General features: G+C 38.2%; 1 protein-coding gene across 1 annotated transcript in view; it reads left to right on the forward strand.

The window, feature by feature from the left end:
* LOC104034521 (gamma-aminobutyric acid receptor subunit pi-like) overlaps positions 1-22,420 on the forward strand; it is a 35,027-nt gene extending 12,607 nt beyond the window's left edge. Inside the window, exons 5-8 of the mRNA XM_075717534.1 lie at positions 4,270-4,407; positions 15,081-15,233; positions 16,101-16,294; positions 22,109-22,420. Of these exons, the coding sequence (XP_075573649.1) occupies positions 4,270-4,407; positions 15,081-15,233; positions 16,101-16,294; positions 22,109-22,420 (797 nt within the window). The remainder of the gene's footprint in view (positions 1-4,269; positions 4,408-15,080; positions 15,234-16,100; positions 16,295-22,108) is intronic.
* The last annotated feature ends 983 nt before the right edge of the window (positions 22,421-23,403 follow it).

Here is a 23,403-nt window from a genome sequence, read left to right on the forward strand (position 1 = left end):
GTGTGACCAGTCCCTGTTGAATTACAGTAGTATCTGTATACAAAGATAAATGCACGAGGCATCACTGAAAATAGTATGGCAGTACTGAAACGCTGCCATGCTATTAATGATTAAACAAAATCTCAGGAGATTATGATAGGCCTGGTTTTGCAGTGCATCCTGCAGTTATTCTGTTGGTCTTCAGGGGGAGTTCTGTGAGCAGGCGTTTTCTGGCACAGCGGAGAAAATGTTTTTTATTTGTTTTTCTCTTTCAGATAGTACGTAATTTTTTCCCCCAAGGCACAATTCCTTTAGGAAAGAAAGGAAGTGGAATAAGGCTTACTTGTAAGGCATAGAGTTCATATTTAATTAATTTACTGTCTTCATACTGAAAAAAAGGTAATTGCATAGACAGTTCTGTTCTGACATGGATATATACAGATATTTCTGTGACTTATTTAATTGTGTCTGTGCCAGTGCCCTGGGAAAAATGTCATCAATTCATGGAGCAAGACTAAATATACCTTATAGGTTCTCATCTTATTGATGTCCTCATAATTTTCATTAAAATATGCTCTGTAATGCTTTGTAGACATGGTTGCTTTGCAAATACCCAAACGTGCATATTTATAGTTAACTTTTTGCTATTATTCATATGATAAGGCTCTATCAAAATATTTTTGCATGGGATAATGTAAAAGGATACCCAGTCCTGTAAGATGAAAATATATGTTCAAATATATACCAATACATCTTCAAAATCTTTTGGTGTGCTGTGTCGTGTCTTGCCTGCGCCCCCTGCCCCATCCCTACCGATGCATCTAGAATCAGCAGTTTTATAAGATCTGTTTAACAAATAGTGATTTGAATTAGAATTTGGATTTATCTCTAATTTATTTCCCTTTGGAGGAGTGTATTCCTAAGTCAACGCATATGGTTTTACATCAACAGCATTGCCTAATGAGTCATTTAATATTTTCTCTAGTTCTGGAATGAAATATATGTCCCATAAGTAGTTAAATTTATTTGACAGGATTAAAAAAGGGAAAATTCCCTATATAATTAAAAATAAGCATTTTTCAGAATGATTCCATCTGCTTTTTCAACAACACACAAGTGTCTCCTGTCCAAGGGGAAAACACAGTAATGTCATCACAAATGCTCCCATGACATTGGTGTTTAAAGAAAACACCTAGAAGCAATAAATGCAAAAGGAAAGAGTGTGCCTTTAGCTGTGGCCTTTTTCTTCAGTGCACTGTAATACTTTCTATTGGATGTGCTGGAAAATGGTGTTTGCCCCCTCATGAGATAACCTATGACAATTTATAGATGAATAACGACATCATCCTAGAATACTGCTTGCAAATACCATTACCTGGAATTAAGAATTGTGAATGCAAGCATGCGTATACATCCAAACAAATACCAACGTGTATAAATAAAATGTTAAATATATAGCAAATATGTGATCTGAAACCAAGTGTTAGGCCTTCTATTAAGTGATTGCTAATGTAATCAATCAATATTCTCAAGTAATGGCTTTACACAGTAAAGCATCCCTAGCGGCCTTTACAACATGCTATTCTGCTACTAGTAGTTAATAACATTAACTGATTTATACTTTCTACACAGCAAAATACATTTCAGCCCAAATGTCTGTTGTTTCTTTTCCCTGTTATTGCAACACTTTAGAAGGTAGTACAGGCGTATGTTAGGAGCCGGAGAGTTGCCACTCTGAGTCTCAGCTGATATGGCAGACGTGACATTTGGGTACTTGGAGGGCTCCTGTCTTGGTTGGTGCTGCTGGGGGGTTCATGCTCTCTGCCATGTGGTAGGGAACACCACCATTCATTCATACTGGGCTGAGGGCTTTTTCCTCTTCCCCCCTGCCCCAGGGCTCCAGTCCAAATACATATTCATGTTTTTGGCACATCTCTGAAATTTTATTTCCTTTTTGAACTTGTCCTTTACCATTTATTCAGTGAAGAGCCATGTGAAGGCACTTAACTTGTGCTTGACAATCAGAGGGAATTAAAATTAGCAACAGAAAGGTAAAGAAACTAATTTGTATTAGGCATTATGAATGTTTAATCCCAAATTTACGATTCCTGTAGTTAACCCTGTTGACATTAGCTGCTCGTACTGTATCAACAAAGTACAGGAATGAGACATTTTGGGTTTGAGGAATTAGTTAGAATGAAAACCCAGTGTCATGTAAAGAGAATAGAGATTACTTGTAAAAGCCAAATAATATGGCTTAAGGATTTTGTCTCTATAAACTTTTTAAACATTTTATAATTAGCAAAATATTAATCCCCTGAAAAAAGAATAACTTTGCACAGAGGGAGCACTGTGCTATTTAACTTTACTGACTATTGGGAAGACTCCATGAAAATTCTCCACAAATAGAGTTTTGGAATTAGTATTTTCAAAGAATTTTCATAGGAAGGATCACTAAAACCTACTAATTGTTCAGCTAAAGAAAATACTTTGGAACAAAAATGGTTCTATTAAAGCAAAACAACCTCCATTTGGAGATATGCTTGCTATCACCCATCTGGACGTTGACATTGAGAATTTCTCTCATCTCACACAACTTGGACGACTGAATATCTTGTAAAATAAATAAGAATTTACTGTGGTACTCTATTTCTTTGGACTTTATTTAAATAATCTGCAGTTCTTTTGTACTGAAAGAAAGTAAAATAAATCCATGCCTGGAGTTATGCATAAAAACTGCTTCTACGAACCTCTTTGTTTTGTCTGAGGACAATGCAATCATTTGTTTATAGGAAAAGTTACTTTTATTTTTCATTTCCCAAATCTGGGAAATTCCCCAGCGTGTGCTTTTAGAAAATCGGGAACTTAGCTTGGATGTGCATGCTTTTGGCTTAGTCTTTTGACACAGCAGTGTTTTGGTTTTAATTGCTATAAATGTGATAACATGAGCAGAGATCTCTAGTCATGATACGTTTTCAGAAAACTGCCAGTGACAGTGCTGGTGACAGTGAAAACAAGTTTTACACTTAAAGAATGGTCAGGGAAAGAATTTCCAGGTGAAATTGTAATTTTAATTGGTAACCAGCATAGTGTTTCCTTGAAATTAAATTTCTGAACTTCTGTGTTTCCTACATTAAATGTCTGTAGGAAATCAGTTGTTTTTTGTCATTGGAAGAAACAAAGCCCTTAACTTAAAAATATTCAAATGCTCTTATTGTTTTAATGCATCTCTTTTTCTGTGTTTCTAGAGCTTCGTTCTTTTTGCAGTGTATACCCTTGTGCAATGTATTGCATTATTGTCTTCCTGTAATTTACTTAGAATTGAATGGAGTCTAAAAATAATCATCAGCTCATGTTTCTGTCCCCTAAGCTTAGCTATTAACTTCCACAATATAAGTCTGTCAAATAGAAGAATGATTGATCTAAGTAAGCTAAAGGAAAAGATGTTCAAATGCTCCCTGTTAATATGTAAATTGCATTAACATAATCTTGAATTAATCATATACACTAGTCTGAAAATTGCCTCCTTTTAATATAATGGGAAAAAGCTACAGAGGTATTTTGGCTATGGTTGTGCTGCATATTGACAAATGTGTGCAAAATACAGTTGCCTTCTGATAGATGATTCATGTCCTGTCTCAGCTCCTAATTACTGCTTGAAGGTTAAGAGGAAATTTCCTGGGGCCCCCGGAGCATGCCACTCTGTTGAGCCTGCAGAAACATCAGCATCTAAGCTGGTGTCCTTGGGAAGCATCCAAGCTCCTAAGCCAAAATGTCGTCCCAAGTGACGACCCAAGCCCAGCTCAGAGCACGGTGCCAGCACACAGCAGCGCTGTTGCTCTCCTCACCCCTTATGTTTCTACGGGAATGAGGACCAAATGCACTGCATTGAGGAACAGCAGCCTGGGATGCAACAAAGGGCACACTTAATGTTTAGTCCAAATGCTGGCAGTGCTGTGGCTCATAAAAAATGTATTTCTTTAAAGCTTAATAGCTTTTGCCTTTAGAATACCATGTGGTACTAATCTCTTTTAGTAGTTCTGTGTATACTAGAGTAAAAGATATAAAAAAGACCATCTCCAAAACAGTCAGCTTTTAGATTATAAGACTTTGCATGTTGTCAGGAGTTTTGTTGCAAACAGGCATTACATTCTGCCAAAAACTGTCGTTGTTTATGTCTAATTGTACTTTCAGACAGATAAATAAGAAACAGCTGAACCGTAAGTGTGCTGAACACAAATTAATTATTGTGTAAAATAAACACTTGTGTTGGCTTGTGTATCACTACAGGGGGTTATAACATCAATGATGTCATGTTTTACTGGACTAGAGGAAATGATTCAGTTCGAGGTTTGGACACACTCCAACTGGCACAATACACAGTAGAAGACCACTTTACCTCGGTGTCGGAAGCAGTATATGAGACAGGTAAAAACACCCTTCTAACACTTTCTAGGTACAGTTTGGAATATGGCTCTGGAAACAGAGCAGCATTAAGGAACAGAGCACATTGCTTTCTCTTAGGATGACAGTTCTCGTTTTCTGCTGGATTATGTTCTTGAAACCATACATACTTTTCCAGATGTTACCAGCAGAGACCCAGCTCATGTAAAGGTTGAGTGTTTTTCAGCATTTTCTTGGAGGCTGTGCATTATCTAAAGAATGATAAAGAGATGTACTACTACTTCCACGTAATGTCAGGGAGAACTCTTGTGGAGGAAGAAGAGCCTGTAAATTGGGTATTTAAATTGGAGAGAGACCAGGAACCCTGGGTACCCAGCTTGGAACAGTTCCCAGCCTTCCTGGAAATAGCCACTCTGGCTTTATTAGGCAAGTCAAAAGCCTCTATTCAGCCATGGAAATGTCTGTGAATATGCGGGGTGCTTTTACAACTGCAAGAAGTTGGGTTTCATGGCTAGTGCTTGTCAGAGTTGCTCTTCATATGCAGCAGCCTCTGTCCAGCCTGGTGGGCAGCAGAGTGCAGATTGCCCAGCCTGAGGTCCCTCTGCCCAGGGAAGGGTCAGAAGCATTTCTGCAGATCTGCTCTTCTGCTGATCTTGGGAAACTGCTGTAGAAAGTTTCCTCTAACTGCAGGACTTAACCTCATGAAAGAGTCTGTTCCTGTTTATTTTCCAGAGATTTTGAAAGGGCTTTCAGAGAGTTCAAGACCTGCCAGACCTGCTTTATGCTCTTCGAGTTACCCTGATGTCCTTTGTTACTGTTCTTCACTCACACACGGTTTCTTTTCTGCCCAAGCCAACATGTCAACAGAAAGGGTGATCTTTACATGAAGACACACACATCCTTCAAAGCTGTAGTTTCACCAGACAATATGTTACTAATTCTGAATCACAGAAATATAGTTTCTCTATTCCATTGTTGGGTATTCCTACTTTAATAATTCAACACAGAAACTTTATGATCTAATTTCAGGTATTAATTCAGGCTAAAAGTCAAAGTTCTCTAAATGGATATAAAAGTAGAAATGAATACTTACTAAGAAGGCTCCAGGATCACAAAGTATCTTGCTACTTATGTAAGTGACATCTGTTTGCCTTCCTCCTTTTTACAGCTTCTGGGTAAGCAACAGCAGGTTCAATCAAAGGAAAATAATCCTTTACTGCTGTTCTGCCCAGAAGGGTATTAGGACCTGTTCACCGCATAGGAAAGAGGAAGAGGAAACCTGCTTAATCCTTACTACCTTCTATCATAGAGTCCAGACTCTAAAGCCAAAAAAAGTTCTATTATTTTTTACCAAATAGAATAAAAACAATTTCCAATTATAACTGAAGAAACATGATCAGATGAACTGTGCTCTTTTCAGTAAGTGATGCTGTCTTCCTCCCTTTTTGTTGGCAGGAATCATATGTATAAGCTCAAAAGCCACTTTATCTTTTAATTATACATTTTAACACATGCAACTTAGATTAAAATTTCCCATACCTGCTTGTTTCCATTCTCCTGTTCAAGAAAGCCACGTTATCAAGTGTTATGCCGTATTTTTAAAATGAAATCTCATAATCCTCTTAATTTTCTATTGAGTTATGAATTAGGTGCTATTTTCTACAGATTTTTTTTAGGAAAGCAGTGCCTACTGTAGCCCATACTAAAAGAAAAAAGCAACCAGATTATGGAACTATGTAATCAATTTAGAAATGAAAAATGATGCTTTGCATTTCCTTAACACCATTAATTGATATCTGAGAGGATTTTATAAATAAGTTACATTATAAATAACAATTGTTTATAACAGTTATGATTCAAAAGGCTGAAGCTAAAGATATGAGAGAAGAGCCATGTGTAGCATTTCCCAACACAGCAAAAAAAGCAGTCAGGGTCTGATACTTTGAACTTGAACAGACAATACAGCTGCTGTGCAAGTGAAATATTGCACAACAATGCAAAGCCCAAGTTCATGTGCAGCCATGGACAGAGCCAAATTTAAAATGTAGTCAGCAAAATTCCTGCATAAGTAACTTCAGTAAACTTAAGAAAAGGACATTGTGGATTAATCTTGTTTATAGAACAGCATGCATCACATAATAGTAATCACATTATTGTAATCACATAATAGTAAGTCACTTCGAATAATGTTAGCTAGATTGCTGGCTAGGGTTTGGTGTTGATTTCATTTTGGTACAGAATAATTTAATTTTGGACATGGGTAAATTAATTTCTAGAACCACTTCCTACATGTCTTAACTATAGTCCTTATTCCTTATACACTGATACACTCTTGGACCCCAAACCCATGTGTCTGTCTCGGTGGCTGCTGGGTTTTTATTTTAGCTGTCTAGCCAACACCACCTGCATTCTCAGAGTAATAAACAGTGATATATAAAGCTTGCCCTTCTTATTGGAAAAACATAAAAGCAATGAAAAACTGTTACAGTCTAGCTTTTTGTGTAAATAATCATAGAAATAAGGCTGAAATACACTTTAAGAATTCATTTAATCTATTCTCATGTCGCAAGACAAGGTCATCTGTATCTACAGTCTGCTTCCTGACAGATGTTTTAGGAGTAAGCTAGACAGACCTCCAAAGTCTCTGCTTCATGACCTCCCTAGATGGTTTTTTTCCTGGTGATTATTACAAGCATATTTTCCTCATGTCTAATCTGATTTCCCTTGCTGCATTTCAAACCCATATGTGGATATGTAAGACAAATTTCCTGCTATTTTTCAGCAGCCCTTTCATGATTTCAGGACAGATATATCTCTTCTCAAAGCAACACTTTCCCTCTTTTTAATTCATATTCAATAATCATAAACATAAACAGTTGCCTAGATTTCCTGTCTTTGCTATTGTTCTCCCATCTAATTTCTCATATCTTTGCTGATGTGCAGCACCAAAACCTGGGTACCCTGTTCCCATCAGATAACCTCCATAGAGGGAAGGGTTTACCTAATGCATTTCATTAACTCCGTTCCTCGTTATCCATTCTGAGTTGATATTTGCTTTTCTTGCAGAAAGTTGTTGTGCCTTTTTGACCTTGTTCAGCTTGCAATTCCTTCTAGTACTCCACCTCCTTTACTGCCCTGTAGCCACATATTCCCTGTGCTCTGTTTAGGGAGCTAGTAATTCCCACTGAGTGTAATTTCCCATCTGAGTGTAGGACTTTGTACTTGCTTTTGTTGAATTGAATCTTGTTTTACTCAGGCTGATTTTGATAGTTGTTGGGATAATTTTGAACTCTAATCCTGTTCTCTAATGTGCTAATGCTCCTCTCTTAAAAGACACTTGGTATATCATCACATTTGTTAGTGAGCAGTACTGGGCACAGGACAGACCACATGTGTCCCACTTGATAAATGCTTCTATTTTCACAGCAAACGAAGCTAGTTAATCTCAATTAACATTTTTAATTGGAGAAAGAAGCAAAAATGTCATTTAATACTTGAGGCTAATTGGCTGTTGATAGCTTTTCTTCTGGCCAGCAACTTTCCTTAGTCTTGTTCTCACTACTGCAACCCTCCTGCCAAGTCTTCAGCAGCAGCAGGAATGAAGATGCTCAGCTTGCTCAGGTCTAGTCCAACATTGAGTGTTCAGCCGGAGCCCAGAAGGCAGGGGGAGTTATGTCAGGCAGTCAGGGCTCTCAGTGCACTTCCCCACTTAGAAAACCATGAAGTCAGCAAAATGGCGTATTCAAATGGTATTATTTTGGCAGAACAGAGGGAAAGAAGAGACAGAAGCTTATAGTCGGTCTCCTCTCCTTGATGCATAAAGACATTTTCCCTCTTGGAAAAAGATTGCAAAGGGAGCTGGCTGCTGTTCCTTGTCTGCAGTCACTGCCAGGATTTTGATGTCTATCGCAAATCCTGCTTTAGCCTCCTTGGGCTAGCCTTGTCAGACCTCATTTGGCTATGCAGTGTTGAAACGCTGCTGACCCCTGGCCACTCCACATTATTGGCTTCTCAGGTGAGAGGTCAGGACTAAGCCAGTAATGAGTTGCTCTCACTAATTATTAGCGATCTGAAAATCAAAAATTATATAAACTATAAAGGGTGTATAAGAGTGTATAAATATAAGACTCCTACACAGAGAGTGTATGTTCATCAGTCACAGCCTCTTTCTCTTGAAATAGAGGCATTACCTTGCTTTGTCCTACAGGCCCATCTGCAGTTTCCCAAGGCTCAGGAGATTTCTTAGTTAACAATCAAACTTTCCTAGGATTTTCAGTTGTTCTTTTCTGATGTGTGGTACACTGAGTGACTTCTCTCATTACGTTTATCAGTTCTTTTATAATCTGTAATTACTCTCCAATTGTTATTTCTGAGAAAGTCTTCTTTGCCATACAGGGCTTATGAACAATCTCAGACCCGTATTCAGTATAATCTTATCTGGTGAGTCTTTGGTCAGCCTCACCTAAGATTCAAGCAGTTACATATATATATATCTATATATGTTACCATTATGTTCAACTTACCTATCTGAGGTCATATAATCACTCTCTGTAAGCAAGGTTTCCCACTTGAGTTGACGTTGAAAAGTTTTCCATCATGAACTGTTTTTGTGATACTTCTGCAATGTAGAACAGTTTAGAAAGAGAACAGTTTTGGAAAATACTTAGAAAAAGTTACAGAAAGATAAAAACATGTGGAAATGCAATGAATAGAATGAATATCAAGGATATTAAGATGATGCATTTTTTTGTTAACTTCTGGGAAGTTCTTTGTAGTATAGGCAAAAATACACATAAACACTTGGAAAACTTTCTGTGGCATAATTGTTCTGTAAATTTTTTTTTTACAGGTAAGCTAAATGGATAAATATATCTGTACACAAACACTACATGAAAGGGTTTATTTCATTCTTGGGAAATTTGAATTTCAAACTCATTTTTTTGTAGAGCATTTTCCTGAAGAAACACATGTTGAGAAGCCTGCCCTGATCTTTCATTTCCTTTAGTTCACCTCTGAAGAAGAAGTAGGAAAAGAGGTCGTTTATAAGATCTTGACTGTGAAGAACAGAAGATTATGATTCTCTGAGGGAGGGACAAAGGAGCTGTAATAACACATTAACCATATATATTGACACCCTTAGCATTCTGCATCAGTCAGAGAATTGCATTTCAGTTGTACAACTTAGTTGTTGGGTAAAAGTGGGGACGCTACCCGTTCCTTAGTGCATATATTAACTGTAAACAAGCAGCAAAAAAATTGCATACTGAAAACTACATTTTCAGCACATAGTTAAGGCAGTAAAATTCTATTTAAAGCTTTCTTGTACTGTGCCCTTAAAAGGTGCAAGAAGAGAAGAAAATGATGCATTGGTAGAGTTGTACTGATGCGCTTGTGTGAGATGTGCATTGCACATTTTAGCTGGCACCCAAGAGTTTAGCATGCATATTTCATGATAGAGAAGAATGTGCTCTTTGTGCCTGACTGCATGCCCCTGTGCAAGATACCAAAGTGCTTCTTACATAAAGAGTGATGTGGAGCAGTCTTTTACTGGAGTCGAGTTCATCAAAAAGTCCACAGGAAGTAACTGTGGGGAAGATGCTCCCATCCCATCACACTAGAGTGGAAGCTAGGAACTGCCGACAGCATTTGTAGAGCATCAGGCCTTCCTTCAGGCACCTCTGCTGTGACTGTCTGCTGGTCAGAGGGCAGCAAGAAAGAGCAGAGATGCCACGTTCTGCCATCAGCTGGGAAGAGACATCATCAAAAAATGGGATAATCAAAAAATGGGTGACCTAGGGTGATGAGGAAGCCTGTTTGTTTAGGTTTATATCTATTTCTCAGGCGGTGCAGTAGTAGTCAGTGTTGATAAAATCATTGGTATTAAGCAAGATCTATATGAAGTGTCAGATAGGCAGTCCTGTAAATTAGAATATTGTTTTTTGAAGCCAAAAAGCCAAACCTCAAAGGCAAGTTATAAGGAGGAATAAACTAGCTTTTCTTGCCTTCAGAAAGATCTGCCTTAGACCTAGACCTACACCTGCTCAGCTACTGGGAAAGAGTCTATGCTGGTATAATTTTTATGATACTGAAACAAAAGTAGTCAGCTGGAACCAACTGAGACTTGATTTCTTTCACCTCTTTCTACTTTCTAGGGCACTTCAATTTTTAAAGCAGTAGAAAGAGTTAGAGTATATGGAGACTACAGTGTGCTATCTAGATTCGTTCTTCATCTGTAAGCTGGAGGTATTGTCTAGTTTTGTTACTTCTGCCCTCTAGTAAATTCTATAAAGCCCAAGTAACTCAGCTTAATCTTCTTTCACTGTAGGGTGACCTAAGTAGAATACTTCACCTTCTGGTGGGTTTAGAGTATGTATACTGACAGTCATTCAGGTTCAGATTCATCTGAGAAACAGTTAAATGCAGTAATTTGATACTTTGGTAAGTGCTAACACGGTGCCTTTGCTGCAGAGTTAGCTATCTGCTCAGAGGTTATTTCCATCACATCAAATTTAAATCAGAGCAGTCACACACTGAGGTGCCATCCATCATGGGCCAGGTACTTGAATTAAAAAGCATCTTCTCATTGTAATGCAAATGTTTTGTTTCAATAAGACTCAAGCAAGGGTCAAACATGACAATTTTGAGGAGTTAACTTGAGCTGTTCTTGAGTTAACTCTAGTAAAGCCAGGACTAGGATTAATGAACCTGTTTCACTTTTCATCTGACTGATGGCGCCATAGCCTCAGATGTGCAAGTCAAAGGCAATGAGATACATCATTACTATCTCGTATGCAACTCACAAAATAGGAGTAGCAAATATGTTTCTTTTTAAAGATGACAACTTTTGGTACCTGTGGAGTGTAGATGAAAAAAGGACTGTAATATTTCCCTATCTTCATTTTGCCCCATTGCTCATTTCTTTAGCATGGTAAGTATGCATTACATACCTTTTCTTGACTACTTCTTCCTTCAGTTTATTACAGGAGGAGCTCATGTGAATTCTTTGTACAGGTTGCTTCAAAATTTCCATTTTAAAAGCTTTTCTGAACTCTTTAGAGAAATGCTGACACTGTTATTATCATGTCCATGATGTGTCTTTGGATTCTGGGAAGCAGAAAGCCTCAAGGTTAGAGAAGTGCCTTTTATTTGTTCCCCAAAAAGCCACCGTAAGCTGTTACATTTCTATTTCTCTTTGTTTTTCACATTACTTCAGAAATTTCTGGCATTAGGAAAAATAACACAAAAGAACACAGGAACATTCAAAGGGCTTGTCTACACTTGGAAATTGCAGCAAAGTGGCAAAGTGTGGCTTTTAAGTTTGGTATTTTGAACTAACTTCCTATGTACACACTTGACTTTTATACTAAGGTGAGCAGAGATACAGTTGTAGGGTGCTAACAAGGAAAGGCTATAGCTGCACGGCTATTACATATTGGCTGTTTCAGAGTCTTCCTTCTTAAAACAAGCTCTAAGGCTGAACCACAGGAACCCCCAAGTGCCTTTGGTACTCTGTGGGAGGCATAGTCCAGTCTCTTCACTCCCCTCTGCTGGGTACATGGCACCACATCCTTCTCTATGGTCAGCACAGAAACAAGGCAAACGACTTTTGTGGAGGATTCAGTTTCCTGCTGATGGTTTGCATGCTCTGCACTTTCGCAAGAGCTCTGGGTTGACACCCTTCCCTCACTCATGGTGGCCATGCCATCGTCTTTTGTGTGCTAGCTGCAACCATGCCACAGTAATGACAGCTTGGAGTACAAACACTCTTGACTTTCTATTTAAAAGTATCTGCTTTGAGTCCTAGTTAAATAGCAGCCTGGAAGATTGCAAGCAAAATTAATAAAATCCTTAACAGTTTTTATTAAGGTTTTAAATGCTTGCTCTTGCATGCTAGGAAGCCACAGATTTACAATTGCCTGTACAACCCTAATTCTCTTTCCTTAAATATGCTTTATGCTATAGTCTTTTATTGTGCAGACTCAGTATTTTTCCATGGTACTAGTGCTTGATTTAGTGCAAGGACGAGTACAGACAGAAGCAGAAGTAATATTGCACAGTCAACTCTAAGTTTTGCACTTCCTAACTCTTGAGTGCTTAACTTTGGTCTGCTTACACTTAAAATTGATTTTGGTGGGCAAAATGATTTTTACTGAAACAACTGTATTGGTAAATATCACAGTATTGATAGAAGTACCCTAATGTAATCTTTCTTTTTTCACATAGAAATGATGATAACGGTATAAATCATCTTTGTATCTCCTGCCTCATGGAGACAGTTAAAATCTACTGTCCATCTTTGTATCCTTTTTTCTATCAGTCAGAAACTTAAAGAACGCAATATGTTGAACTTACAAAGAAGAACCCTAAGTACAGTGTATTTGTACCTTCAGGAGGAGAAAGAGTTGACTACCAAAGGACTACTTAGTCTACTAGTTGAAAAGGCAGAGTCAACATGGCAGAAATCTTTATTAAACTTTCTTAAATCAGATTAAGATTAGAAGTTAGGCATTCATTTTTAACAGATAGAATTATTTTAATCATTGTAACATTACTGAGAGAAATGGTGGATACTGCATGTCTTGATATCCTCAGATTAAGTCTAGGTGTCTGTGTGAAAGGTGGACTCTATTCCAATCAAAGTGATTGAGTTCAAAGCAAGGGATAATTGGAGAAATTTAATGACTTGTGATTAGGGTCAGACTACATAATATAGTCATTCTTTCTGATTTTAAGAGCTTGTCGTGGTTTAGCCCCAGCCAGCAACTAAGCACCACGCAGCCGCGCGCTCACTCCCCCTACCCCGATGGGATGGGGGAGAGAATCGGAGGAGTAAGAGTGAGAAACACTCCTGGGTTGAGATAAGAACAGTTTAATAATTGAAATAAAGTAAAATAGTAATGCTAATAGTAACAGTATAATAATAATAATAATAATAATGATACACGAAGCAAGTGATGCACAATGCAATTGCTCACCACCCGCTGACCGATACCCAGACAGTTCCCGAGCAGCGATCGCTGCTCCCTGGCCACCCCCCCGCCCAGTTTATATACTGAGCATGACGTCATATGGTATGGAATAGCCCTTTGGTCAGTTTGGATCAACTATTCTGGCTGTGCCCCCTCCCAGTTTCTTGTGCCCCTGGCAGAGCATGGGAAGCTGAAAAAGTCCTTGACTAGCATAAGCAGTACTCAGCAACAACTAAAAACATCAGCATGTTATCAACATTCTTCTCCTACTAAATCCAAAACACAGCACTATGCCTGCTGCTAGGAAGAAAATTAACTCTATCCCAGCCGAAACCAGGACAGAGCTCTATGAAATGTTACTGTTCTCTGGATGCAATTTATACAATACTTTTAAAAATGGAAATTTAACCATCTATTTTCTAGCCTGGGAGTGAGAAGACACTTCTTGGCATCCATTACTTGCACTTCAAGCTTTTAAAAGTACTCTTTTCTTTGACTCCACGTCTCTCAGCGCACCTAAGGGATGCACAAATAGCCTGTCTGTACATATATTGTTGTTGCTAAAGTGCATTCACCATTCTGTCCTGACTCACAGCACTCAGCATTGGGAAAAAACATAGGTCCTGGAGATCATCACTTGTTGGATTAAAATAGATGAAGCCAAAGCTATCTGACCACAGTATATTCAAGCATTACTCCCTCACCAATATTCTGGTTCAAGTACTTCGTTAAAAAAATGTTTTAAAAAACTTAAACACTTTAACACTTAATTTTGAACTTTGAACTTCTGAATAAAAAGCCTGCTCTGCAAAATGTTACTACAAAGGAAGCTTTTGCCTTACTTTGATCCATTGCACCAGTAACAATTCCAGATGCTATGCTTCTGTTGCCCAAACATAGACAAATTTTGCTCAGTTAGTGAGCTGGATAACAAATTCAGGCTTTGCTTACCAGTGTGCTGTTCCCTTATGAAACACAATTCTGTATGTGACTCTGTGAACCCAAACTTTCATCTTCTGGACATCACCCACTTAGAAGCAAACCATTTGTGCCACAACAGTGACACTGCTCAGAATGACACAAACACTGCAATGCACTAATGTAAAGAAAAAAATAGATAGCGAAGATGCAAAGACACTGCTTGTTTTTGAGCGGAATATAAGAGTTAGGTCAGCAGTATCAGAGAAGGTACTTTTGATCCACACCTTGAGTAACAGTAAATGAAAAAAACAAACAAACCCTCCCCCACAATAATCCAGATATGTGAGGCAGTTAAAGATAAGGATCTATGCTAACTTCATAAAATTACAACTGTTATTATGCTAGTTTATTTAGTAGCTCATTGTGGTAATACTTATGAATAACCACAGCTAAATACATGTGTGCTTTCAAATTTCCTTGCATTGTGTTATGTAATGAAACATCCTTTCCACACATTGATGGATTTTTTTTTTTTCTCCTTCACTAATCCTCAGTGAATTTCCAATTCAAGACATCTTTAATGAATCTCTGGATATGGTGACTGGGTGTTATATATTTTTATTATTTTCCTTCAGTTCAATTTAGAGTATTCATGATAGAATTTTTCAGCACTGCATTTATTTTTTTCAAGCTTGTTTGTTAAGCTGTTACTGCATAATACTGTACAAAAATAATACAGGTTGATAATTTAAAGAACTTTTTACGAATTGCACCTTCACAATATTTTTTTTCTTGCTCTTTCCACAGGACGTTACCCAAAATTAGTGTTTCACTTTGAACTCAAGAGAAACATCTTGTATTTCATACTGGAGACATACGTACCATCAATCCTACTGGTTGTGCTCTCCTGGGTATCATTTTGGATAAGCCAGTCATCAGTTCCAGCCAGAATCTGCATAGGTGAGAAGCTGCTAAAACAAACCAAGAGTTGGATCATTAAGATGTTTTCTTTATTGCACATATATGGCATCCATTTAAAAAAATTGGGAACACTTCTGAGTTTTATGGAATTACTGTCTGGTTTGCCATGTGCAGTACATCATGCAGATTCCTCTTAAAGCTGTGCTATTCTTTAACTAAGAAAACGTCTTTGGGAACTACAGGAGACTTGGAGGAAGGGGAGGCTGCTGAAAGCAAAGGGAAGCTCAGTCATTTTGGAAATAATTTTAACATATTCAAACACATGGCATGCACAGACAGAATTGTGAGGCTTTTGTGAGGGTTAATGATACATACTAATTAACACATGAGTAATAAGAGAATTATAAGAGATTAAATATAGTTAATTTCAAATAAAGGAGATTCTGAAAGGGAAAAAATACAAATCAGTTCTGATCAGACTGCAGGTAGGGTGGGAAAAACATTCCTGCAGAATAGGGAAGAAAGAAAGATTTCATATCAAATGAGGCCAGTGGGTAACTGCACTGAGAAAAATGATATCTGCGTGTTTTAAAGGCAGCGTTTGCATAGCATTGCAATAATAATGTGTTAATCATAAATACACATTCTGTGACACCAAAATCTCTCTCACTTTAATTTCCAGTCTTCTCAGATTTACAAACAGTTTTCATGAGTGTGTTTAAGCATTTAACTTGAGAATCACAAGTTCATTTGAAAGTCTTCTTTCCAAAACATGACGCATTAAATGCAGTGGCATACTAAGAGTTCACAGAGCCAGGAAAAACTGTCTTTGTAGCAGGGCCCTTGCAGTAGAGGCCCTTGTTGCTATTCATGTTTTATCAGAACTTACATTTTTGCATTCCACAGGTGTTACCACAGTCCTTACTATGACAACACTGATGATGGGAGCTAGGACTTCACTCCCAAATGCTAATTGCTTTATTAAGGCAATTGATGTGTACCTCGGCATCTGCTTCAGTTTCATCTTCGGAGCATTGTTAGAATATGCTGTGGCTCATTTCTGCACTCTGCATCGACTCAGTTCAAAGGAACTTCAAGAGGTATTTTAATTCTTGATTGTTGTTCTACACAACAGGCTTCAATTATACCTGCTAAAGAGAATGCATTATTTTAGCATTAATGACAGCTGTATTGAAGGAAGTTTCTATTTTAGAATAAGGATAGTGAAAACAGAATAACATTGAGAAAAAGAAAAATTATTTGATTACCTAGAACTTTTTGGAAGAGATCAAACTGAAACACCCTTCCATAATCATTCTCTCTTTTGGCATGGACTTTATGGCCATTTGTCAAACAATGTGCTAGATGCATCACAAAAATCATAGGCACTTCTTGTCTCCCCACAGTGACGTATGCTTACTTACAGTTCAAAAATCAGACTGAGCTTGGTGACTTGATCTTATTGCAATACAGCAAAAAAGAAGAGATTTTATCCAACTTCATTTATGAAATCTTCTGCACATTCATGGTATATGAGTCAGTTTACTAGCAGGCAGCTTCAGGTACTAGGTGTATCAGATCCCTATAGTCTTCCACTTACACCTTCTCTTTCAACAGCTGCAGCTGAAGGTCAGACTGTGGTTCACTTTCTGTGCTGCATCATTATTATAGCAGCATTTTTTGCTGCTCTAATGAGCTTCTCACAACCTGAAATACTGTGAAATATACTTAAAATAAAATGGGATCAAATCAACATAAGCATTTTTGAGTCTGGTGGCTGTCATCTTGCTGAAATTATCAGGACAGGTTCATGAAGTCACATCTTCCTCTCTAGTGTTTAGCACTGTTTTTATAAGCAGTGAAAACGAAATCACAAGGAAGTTGGAAGCTGATTGTCTTGCAGCTTTTAATTACAGAACTGAATCTAATATGCATGGTAGAAAAGAAATTTTAAGCAGATTATGAAATTTCTGGATGAATAGAAAAAAGTGAAACATGGACAGTGAGAATAACAGGAAAAAAAAGCAGGAGAAAGTTTGGTTGAGTGCTGTAGGGATAAATGTCCAGAAGAAGAAAGATTGTTAACTATTTAAGCCAAACTAGAACAGAGCATCACAAATACATAAGCAAAACTCCTCCGTAGGCTCAAGAAACAGGATATTGAATTCAAGTGGAGAAACTTAAAACCAATGAAAATCAGCCAAGATGTGCGTTTTTTATGCCTAGATAGTTTAACAATTAATATGGAATTTTGGCTGTTTGGATGAGAGATAGGTGCTGTAAATGCACAGGAATATGTTCAAAGCTGTCATTAGATCTAGGTGTGTGGCGAAGGACTGAAAAACGGACACAAAACTGAGCCAGCCAGTGGGTTTTAAAAGACAACATCTAACGGGGGAATGTCTGCAAATGGGCAAACACTCGCTTCGAATGAGGATTTGAGTGGAAAGCCTGAAAGTAATTTTACTTGGCAAGGTAGCATCAGTGACAATTCCCTCTGAGCATATTCATCTTGCGAAGTAAGTGGTTGTCATTTTGCTCATAGAGCAGAAAAAAAAAAAAAAAAAAAGCTTATTGGAGGTTTGGGCAAGAAAATAAAGTGTTTTAGTGCTTGGATGATTAAGCATCTTTGGGTCTGTGAAGGGCACTTAGGACTGCCCTTGCCTTCGCCTACCTGTTTCAGATTCCCCTTCATCTGGGGCACGTGCTTGCAGATGGGGCAGACATGAGAACTCATGGACATGAAAGGCATGCATGGAAATAAGTGAAGGTACAGCCCTAAAATGAGGAAGGAAGAAAGACTTAAGGTACAATTTTGTGATGGACTTAATGACTGAAAGGAATGGTCTGTCACTTCAGGCATGTTTCCTGCCTTCTCCTGTGCATCAGGAGTGAGCAAGGCAGTCCAACTCACTTCTTGCCCACACAAACACAAGCATAGAAGGGAAGGGGAAGTTGGTTGGTCCTAGAGCAACTCCAGACTCCGTAGAATAAGGAAAATGCCTGTCATGTCCTTTTCTTACTGTAGCCAAGGATAAGCACCGCTTACTGAGTGGGGTGCCATGGAGAGCACACCTGACTTGTATTTCTCATTTCTCACTGTAAAAAACAAAACATCACAAGGACAGAAGTAGCAGCTAAAATCTCATGTCACTGTCTAGCAGGTACTTAAATTTCTGTGAGTATCATAGAATCATAGAATCATAGAATCATCTAGGTTGGAAAAGACCTTTAAGATCATCCAGTCCAACCATTAACCTACACTACCAAGCCCACTCTAGACTAATCAAGGGTAGACCAGACTAAACCATATCCCGAAGTGCCACATCTACCCGTTTTTTAAACGCCTCCAGGGATAGATCATCACAATAAATGTGTTCTACTCATTATCATATTCTCTTGTGGACATAGGTTAATTAGAAATCTCACATCCCAGTTTGTTATTCCCATATGCAAGCTGATACAAAATTTGCACTCAGTATTATGTAAATAAATGTAGGAGGTGCATTGAAAATGTAACCCTCTGCCTTGTATAGGAATTAGTCGTACTGGTTTGCTTTCTGCTTTGCTCTTTAAAGCAATTCGGCACTGGCATATCGTGTTCTTCTGAAGTCCTTGGGGTCTCCAGTTTAGAATATAAACTGGTGAAACAGCTCATCATATCCACACTCTTGCAGTGTCTCACATCACGTGAACCAGGACCCTCAGAGACAGCTTCAAAGCTAATGGCAAAAGCAGAGGAGCCACCTGCTGCAAGGAAGGTCAGGCAAAATGTGCCATTCATGTCAACTGCATAACGGACTGCCTGAACAGAGAGGTTCCCTCTCCAAAATGCTGAGTTTCTTCTATTTTATACAAAGATGTGGATTGTGCCCTCCTATAAAACAGAGAATTCCTCCTTGGCCTTCATCTGTCTTTCACCTAAACCTCTCCCTTTTGGTCAGAAAGGAGAAATGTTTGAAAACTGAAAGTAAGGTTACAATGCCAGTCTTCAGCCTACTTGGCATTTCCGTGCAAGCGTTGTGCAATCTTTCTGAACACCGAAGAAGCTCTGGGTGTGCAACACTCTAGGCTGAAATATTTTTAATCTTGCGTGTCTTTATTATTTGATGGAAGTGACAACTTTCCTCAATTCTGTTGGCTGTTAGATGTCATCAAACACTTCAGTTAGCATAAACAGCAGCTACAGTAGCACATGCCATATACAGTGCTTTTCAGGTGATGTACAGTACCTTTCCTGGATGCTACCAATTTTCTATCCAAACAGTGCCCTCCTTAGTGCTAGCTGCCATTTTCTCATTGACAGCTGGAATCCAGAGAAAACTTAGTGTGACATTTAAAATTAGAGTCATGGTTGAACACTTGGAACACAATTTTTTTATATAGTGTAAACCACCTTAATCTTTCATCACATTCAGTTCTCCATAGCGAGTTGGAAAAGTCCCTTGATAGTTAGTCCCAGTTTATAAGACTAGTTTTTTTATAAACTAGTGGTTGTGGTTCTCCTCTAGATTAGCTTTCTCCTTTTGAAGCAATGTTGATACAGAGCTTTTGCTGCAAATTAGCCTCTGTTCTGTGAGTGCCCTGCCTTATAACACTGCAAAAAGAATCAAGTACATATGCACCGTGTACGATATTTTCTTCTTAAGTAATAACTGTCTCTTGGGGAGTAGAAAGGAGTTAAGAACAGCCTAATAAAGCATCAGCCTCCTGTGCATTGTTCACATGCAGTTGCATGAAAAGAAAAATGGCACGTACGCAATGTCCTTTCATGCTCTGCAATAAAACTAATTCTGTACAACTTTTAGTAAGCCCTACCTGAGAGACAAATAGATTCTTACACTGAATAATGCCCCAAATCCTACCAGTTTTGAAGTACAGATGTTGGTTTGCTCTTTTTTCCCTTTCTGAAAAATGAGAGCAGTGGAAAAAAGTCAGGACTCTTCTGACAGGTTTCTTTATTTTGTTAACTTTTGAAGCACCGAGTGCATTCATTAGGCTGTTGCTCCGATGCCTTGTTTCAAGTGCCAGGCGCTGCTGACAAAGGCTCCTCTGCCAACCCCAGCGCTTCCCTCAGCTGCCTGAACTTTTGGAAGAAGAGGAGCTAGATATTTATAACAGAGTTAGGCCCCAAGTAGAACTTCAGGTTTCATTTTTAGTACTACCCTGGGGATTGTTTAAGGTTCAGATTGGAATTTTATGGATTGATCGTCTTAATGCTTTATAGGTAGATTTTTATCCTGGCCTTTGGTTTCAAAATTCTCATGTAGCTGCAGGAGGCTAGGTGGAGGATGAGCAAGGTTTTGTAGTGAGTGTATTTTTAGGATGACACATTGTGTTGAGCTACGTTTATCTCTCTCAAATAAAATATACCTGATTTTTTTTTTTTTTTTTTGCAAATTGAAAATGAAAAGCAGTAATAATCTGTTTTTGTAGCTCCATCTGTTCTGCTTCACTGATTCACAGCAGTCTGAGGACATTGTCCAGACTCCACTTTAATTTTCAAGGATGTTACTAATTTTAGGTGAAGAAAGGCTCAAGAACCATGCCATCTACAAGTACCCTGGGCAGAAGAACAATTCTGCACTGGCATGAAGATCATTCAGGTGGCTTAATGAGCTTTCTTTGACCTTAATAGCTGGGATATTTCTAAATAAGCTTTTTCTATGGCTATACATAGGGCTGTACATCTTCACTTTTCTAAAATTTGTCCTTGTCTAATCTATTTCTTCTCATGATGCAAATGGAAAAAGCAAATTGGTCAGAGGAAGGAGATTCTGCATTCTACATTTCACAAACAAATTTTTACCCTTTTCTTGCTTGTATGCCACTCGCTGATTTGGAAGGTAATGAAATCATCAGGAGAAAATTAAAATTATGTGTACACCTGCCTGAATTAAAATGACCCCTCCTCCAACTATACAAATTTAGGTTTAGTTTAGATACAAAGTTGGAGCCAATCTTTGTAGGTTGGATCTGCTGGTATCTCTGCAATATCCCAAACCAAACTAAATGCCCCAGAACTTTCAAGAAAGTTTGTGTTTAGAGCTGAAGCTGCAGCTGATGTCTAATCCTGTGTCCTTTGAGTCAGTAACAGAAAACGTGCTGACTTCAAAGGGTGAAGATTTCATACATGAACTTCATGGCTCTGAGCCATTTCTAATCAAAGAAACAAAACCTACCAGAAGTCTTATACAACATTCTCCAAAGAGCTGTCTTGATGCAGTGAAGCACATAAAAATGCGCTTAACCTTAGTATAACTTTGAACTTAAAGAATGGGTTTCAGGACTTGAAAGAACATAGTATGAGCTATTTAGTATTGAATTAGTTGTGGGGTTTGTCCTTCTTTATGATCCTCTTTTTTGGCGCTTTTTTTTTTTTTTTTTAAGTAATTCGGTTTTCAACACAAAGCACTGGGAATAGAGTCGCCAACTGCAGAGAAGGAAAGTGTCTTGTATTCTGGGGTGCTTGATTTGGGGTGCAACCTGCTTGCCCAGCTGGTCTGGCAGCTCCCCCACTTTCTCCATCTCCAGACTGGGGCTTTGCTTTACCCGCTTTCTAGACACTGACCTTTGCCAGTATTTTCCCTGAGCAGGACAGATTATTGTTGTGCATTTCATGGATTTGCTGCTCTTAAGTAAAGATTAGTGGGCCATATTTGAACAAATCCAGCTTTGCTCGACAGTCCTACGAAAGCTTTTGCAGTAAGATGTTGTTTAAGTCAGTGTTTTTCCTGTAAATGGAGGCTTTGAAAGCTGAGAGGAGCTGTCTGGTGCATGTAGGTGCTCACCCTTGAAATCAAGGAGCAAGCTACAGGAGGAGTTGTAAGAAAAATCCTATTATTTGCTGTAGCTCTAAAGTAAATAGGCGATGAAACAGGCACTTAAGTACCTGCTGTTTTGTTTCCTATCAGGATGAGGGTGAAGAGGCTGAAGGAGAGAGGAACGGAGACCTGGCAGCAGTTGCTAACAGTTGCAGTGCCCCTGACAATACAAATAAGATCGATTCAAACAACAGCAGCAAAACCAGCATTGGCAGAGAAAGGGAGAGAAGTAAACACAGTGGGTGTAGTTCACCAATGTCAGTAATGAAAAGACTTTGCTGTATCTTTGATTGTTTCCATGTTAAAAATCCTTACCACATAGACAACTATGCCAGATTTTCTTTCCCGTTATCATTCATCATAATTAATGTGTTTTATTGGGTGTATTATTTGTATTTCTGAATATTTTAATGTGCAAAATTGGTGTAAAGTTTAGAAAGGGATATGGGAGGGGAAGTTGCAGAAGAATAAAGAAGTTGCATTTGGATAAAGGGATACGAAAGGACATGCCATCTTTTCAAGCATTTCTACAAAGTTTCTTGTTAAATCACTTTTCCACTGTTAAATGACTGTCATCCAAACCTGACTTTCCTATTAGCATGCATCTCCCATATTAAACTATTTATCAAAGGCCAATAAGTCCTTTTTTAATATTTTAATGGTCAGCTTCGTAAAATATGAGTTATATTACACTTGCTTCTGAACTGCATTGAATACATTTAAAAATAAAAACAATGAAGGGTTGTTTTCCTGCTATGCTTTCAGTATTCAGTTCCTTCTAGCTTTGTCAATAATGCATAAATTTTCCAGATTGTATAAGAAAATGTATAATTGCTGATCAAAGTGTTTTTGCTTCATAGAAAGAAACAGCTTTGAAGGCATGGGCTACCAACACAAACCAAAAAGTATATTCATCTTTTTAAGGTCATAAATATGTATTGAGACCCTTCCCTACATCTTTAGACAGAACTCCCATAGGCATTAGCAGAGACTCTTCCCTACGTCTTTAGACAGAACTCCCAGAGACATCAATGGCTTTTCTGAGTAAGTGCAGGGCAGAATATAGAAATGGACTGGAGCCAAAAGGCTTAGATCCAGAGAGATGTTTTTCCCAAGTGAGGACGTACTTAGGCATTGGCCAATCCTTAATAGAATATGGCCATTTATCCTGATGTTTATACTCTGCTCAGTCACAACAGCCTGGGTAACTATTATGCAGAGGAAAAATTTGATATGCTTAATTTTCAGCTTAGCAAATTTCTCTTGAGTCACTTGCCATTAAAAATTTCACATAAAGATGAAAAAGCTTACTTCTTGAATTGAGAAGAAAACCCTGGATATGCAATAACTCTTGAAGAAAAAAGGGAAAGTTTTACACAGGTGAA

This window comes from Pelecanus crispus, chromosome 10, assembly GCF_030463565.1.
Source record: "Pelecanus crispus isolate bPelCri1 chromosome 10, bPelCri1.pri, whole genome shotgun sequence".
NCBI classification, from domain to species: Eukaryota; Metazoa; Chordata; class Aves; order Pelecaniformes; family Pelecanidae; genus Pelecanus; species Pelecanus crispus.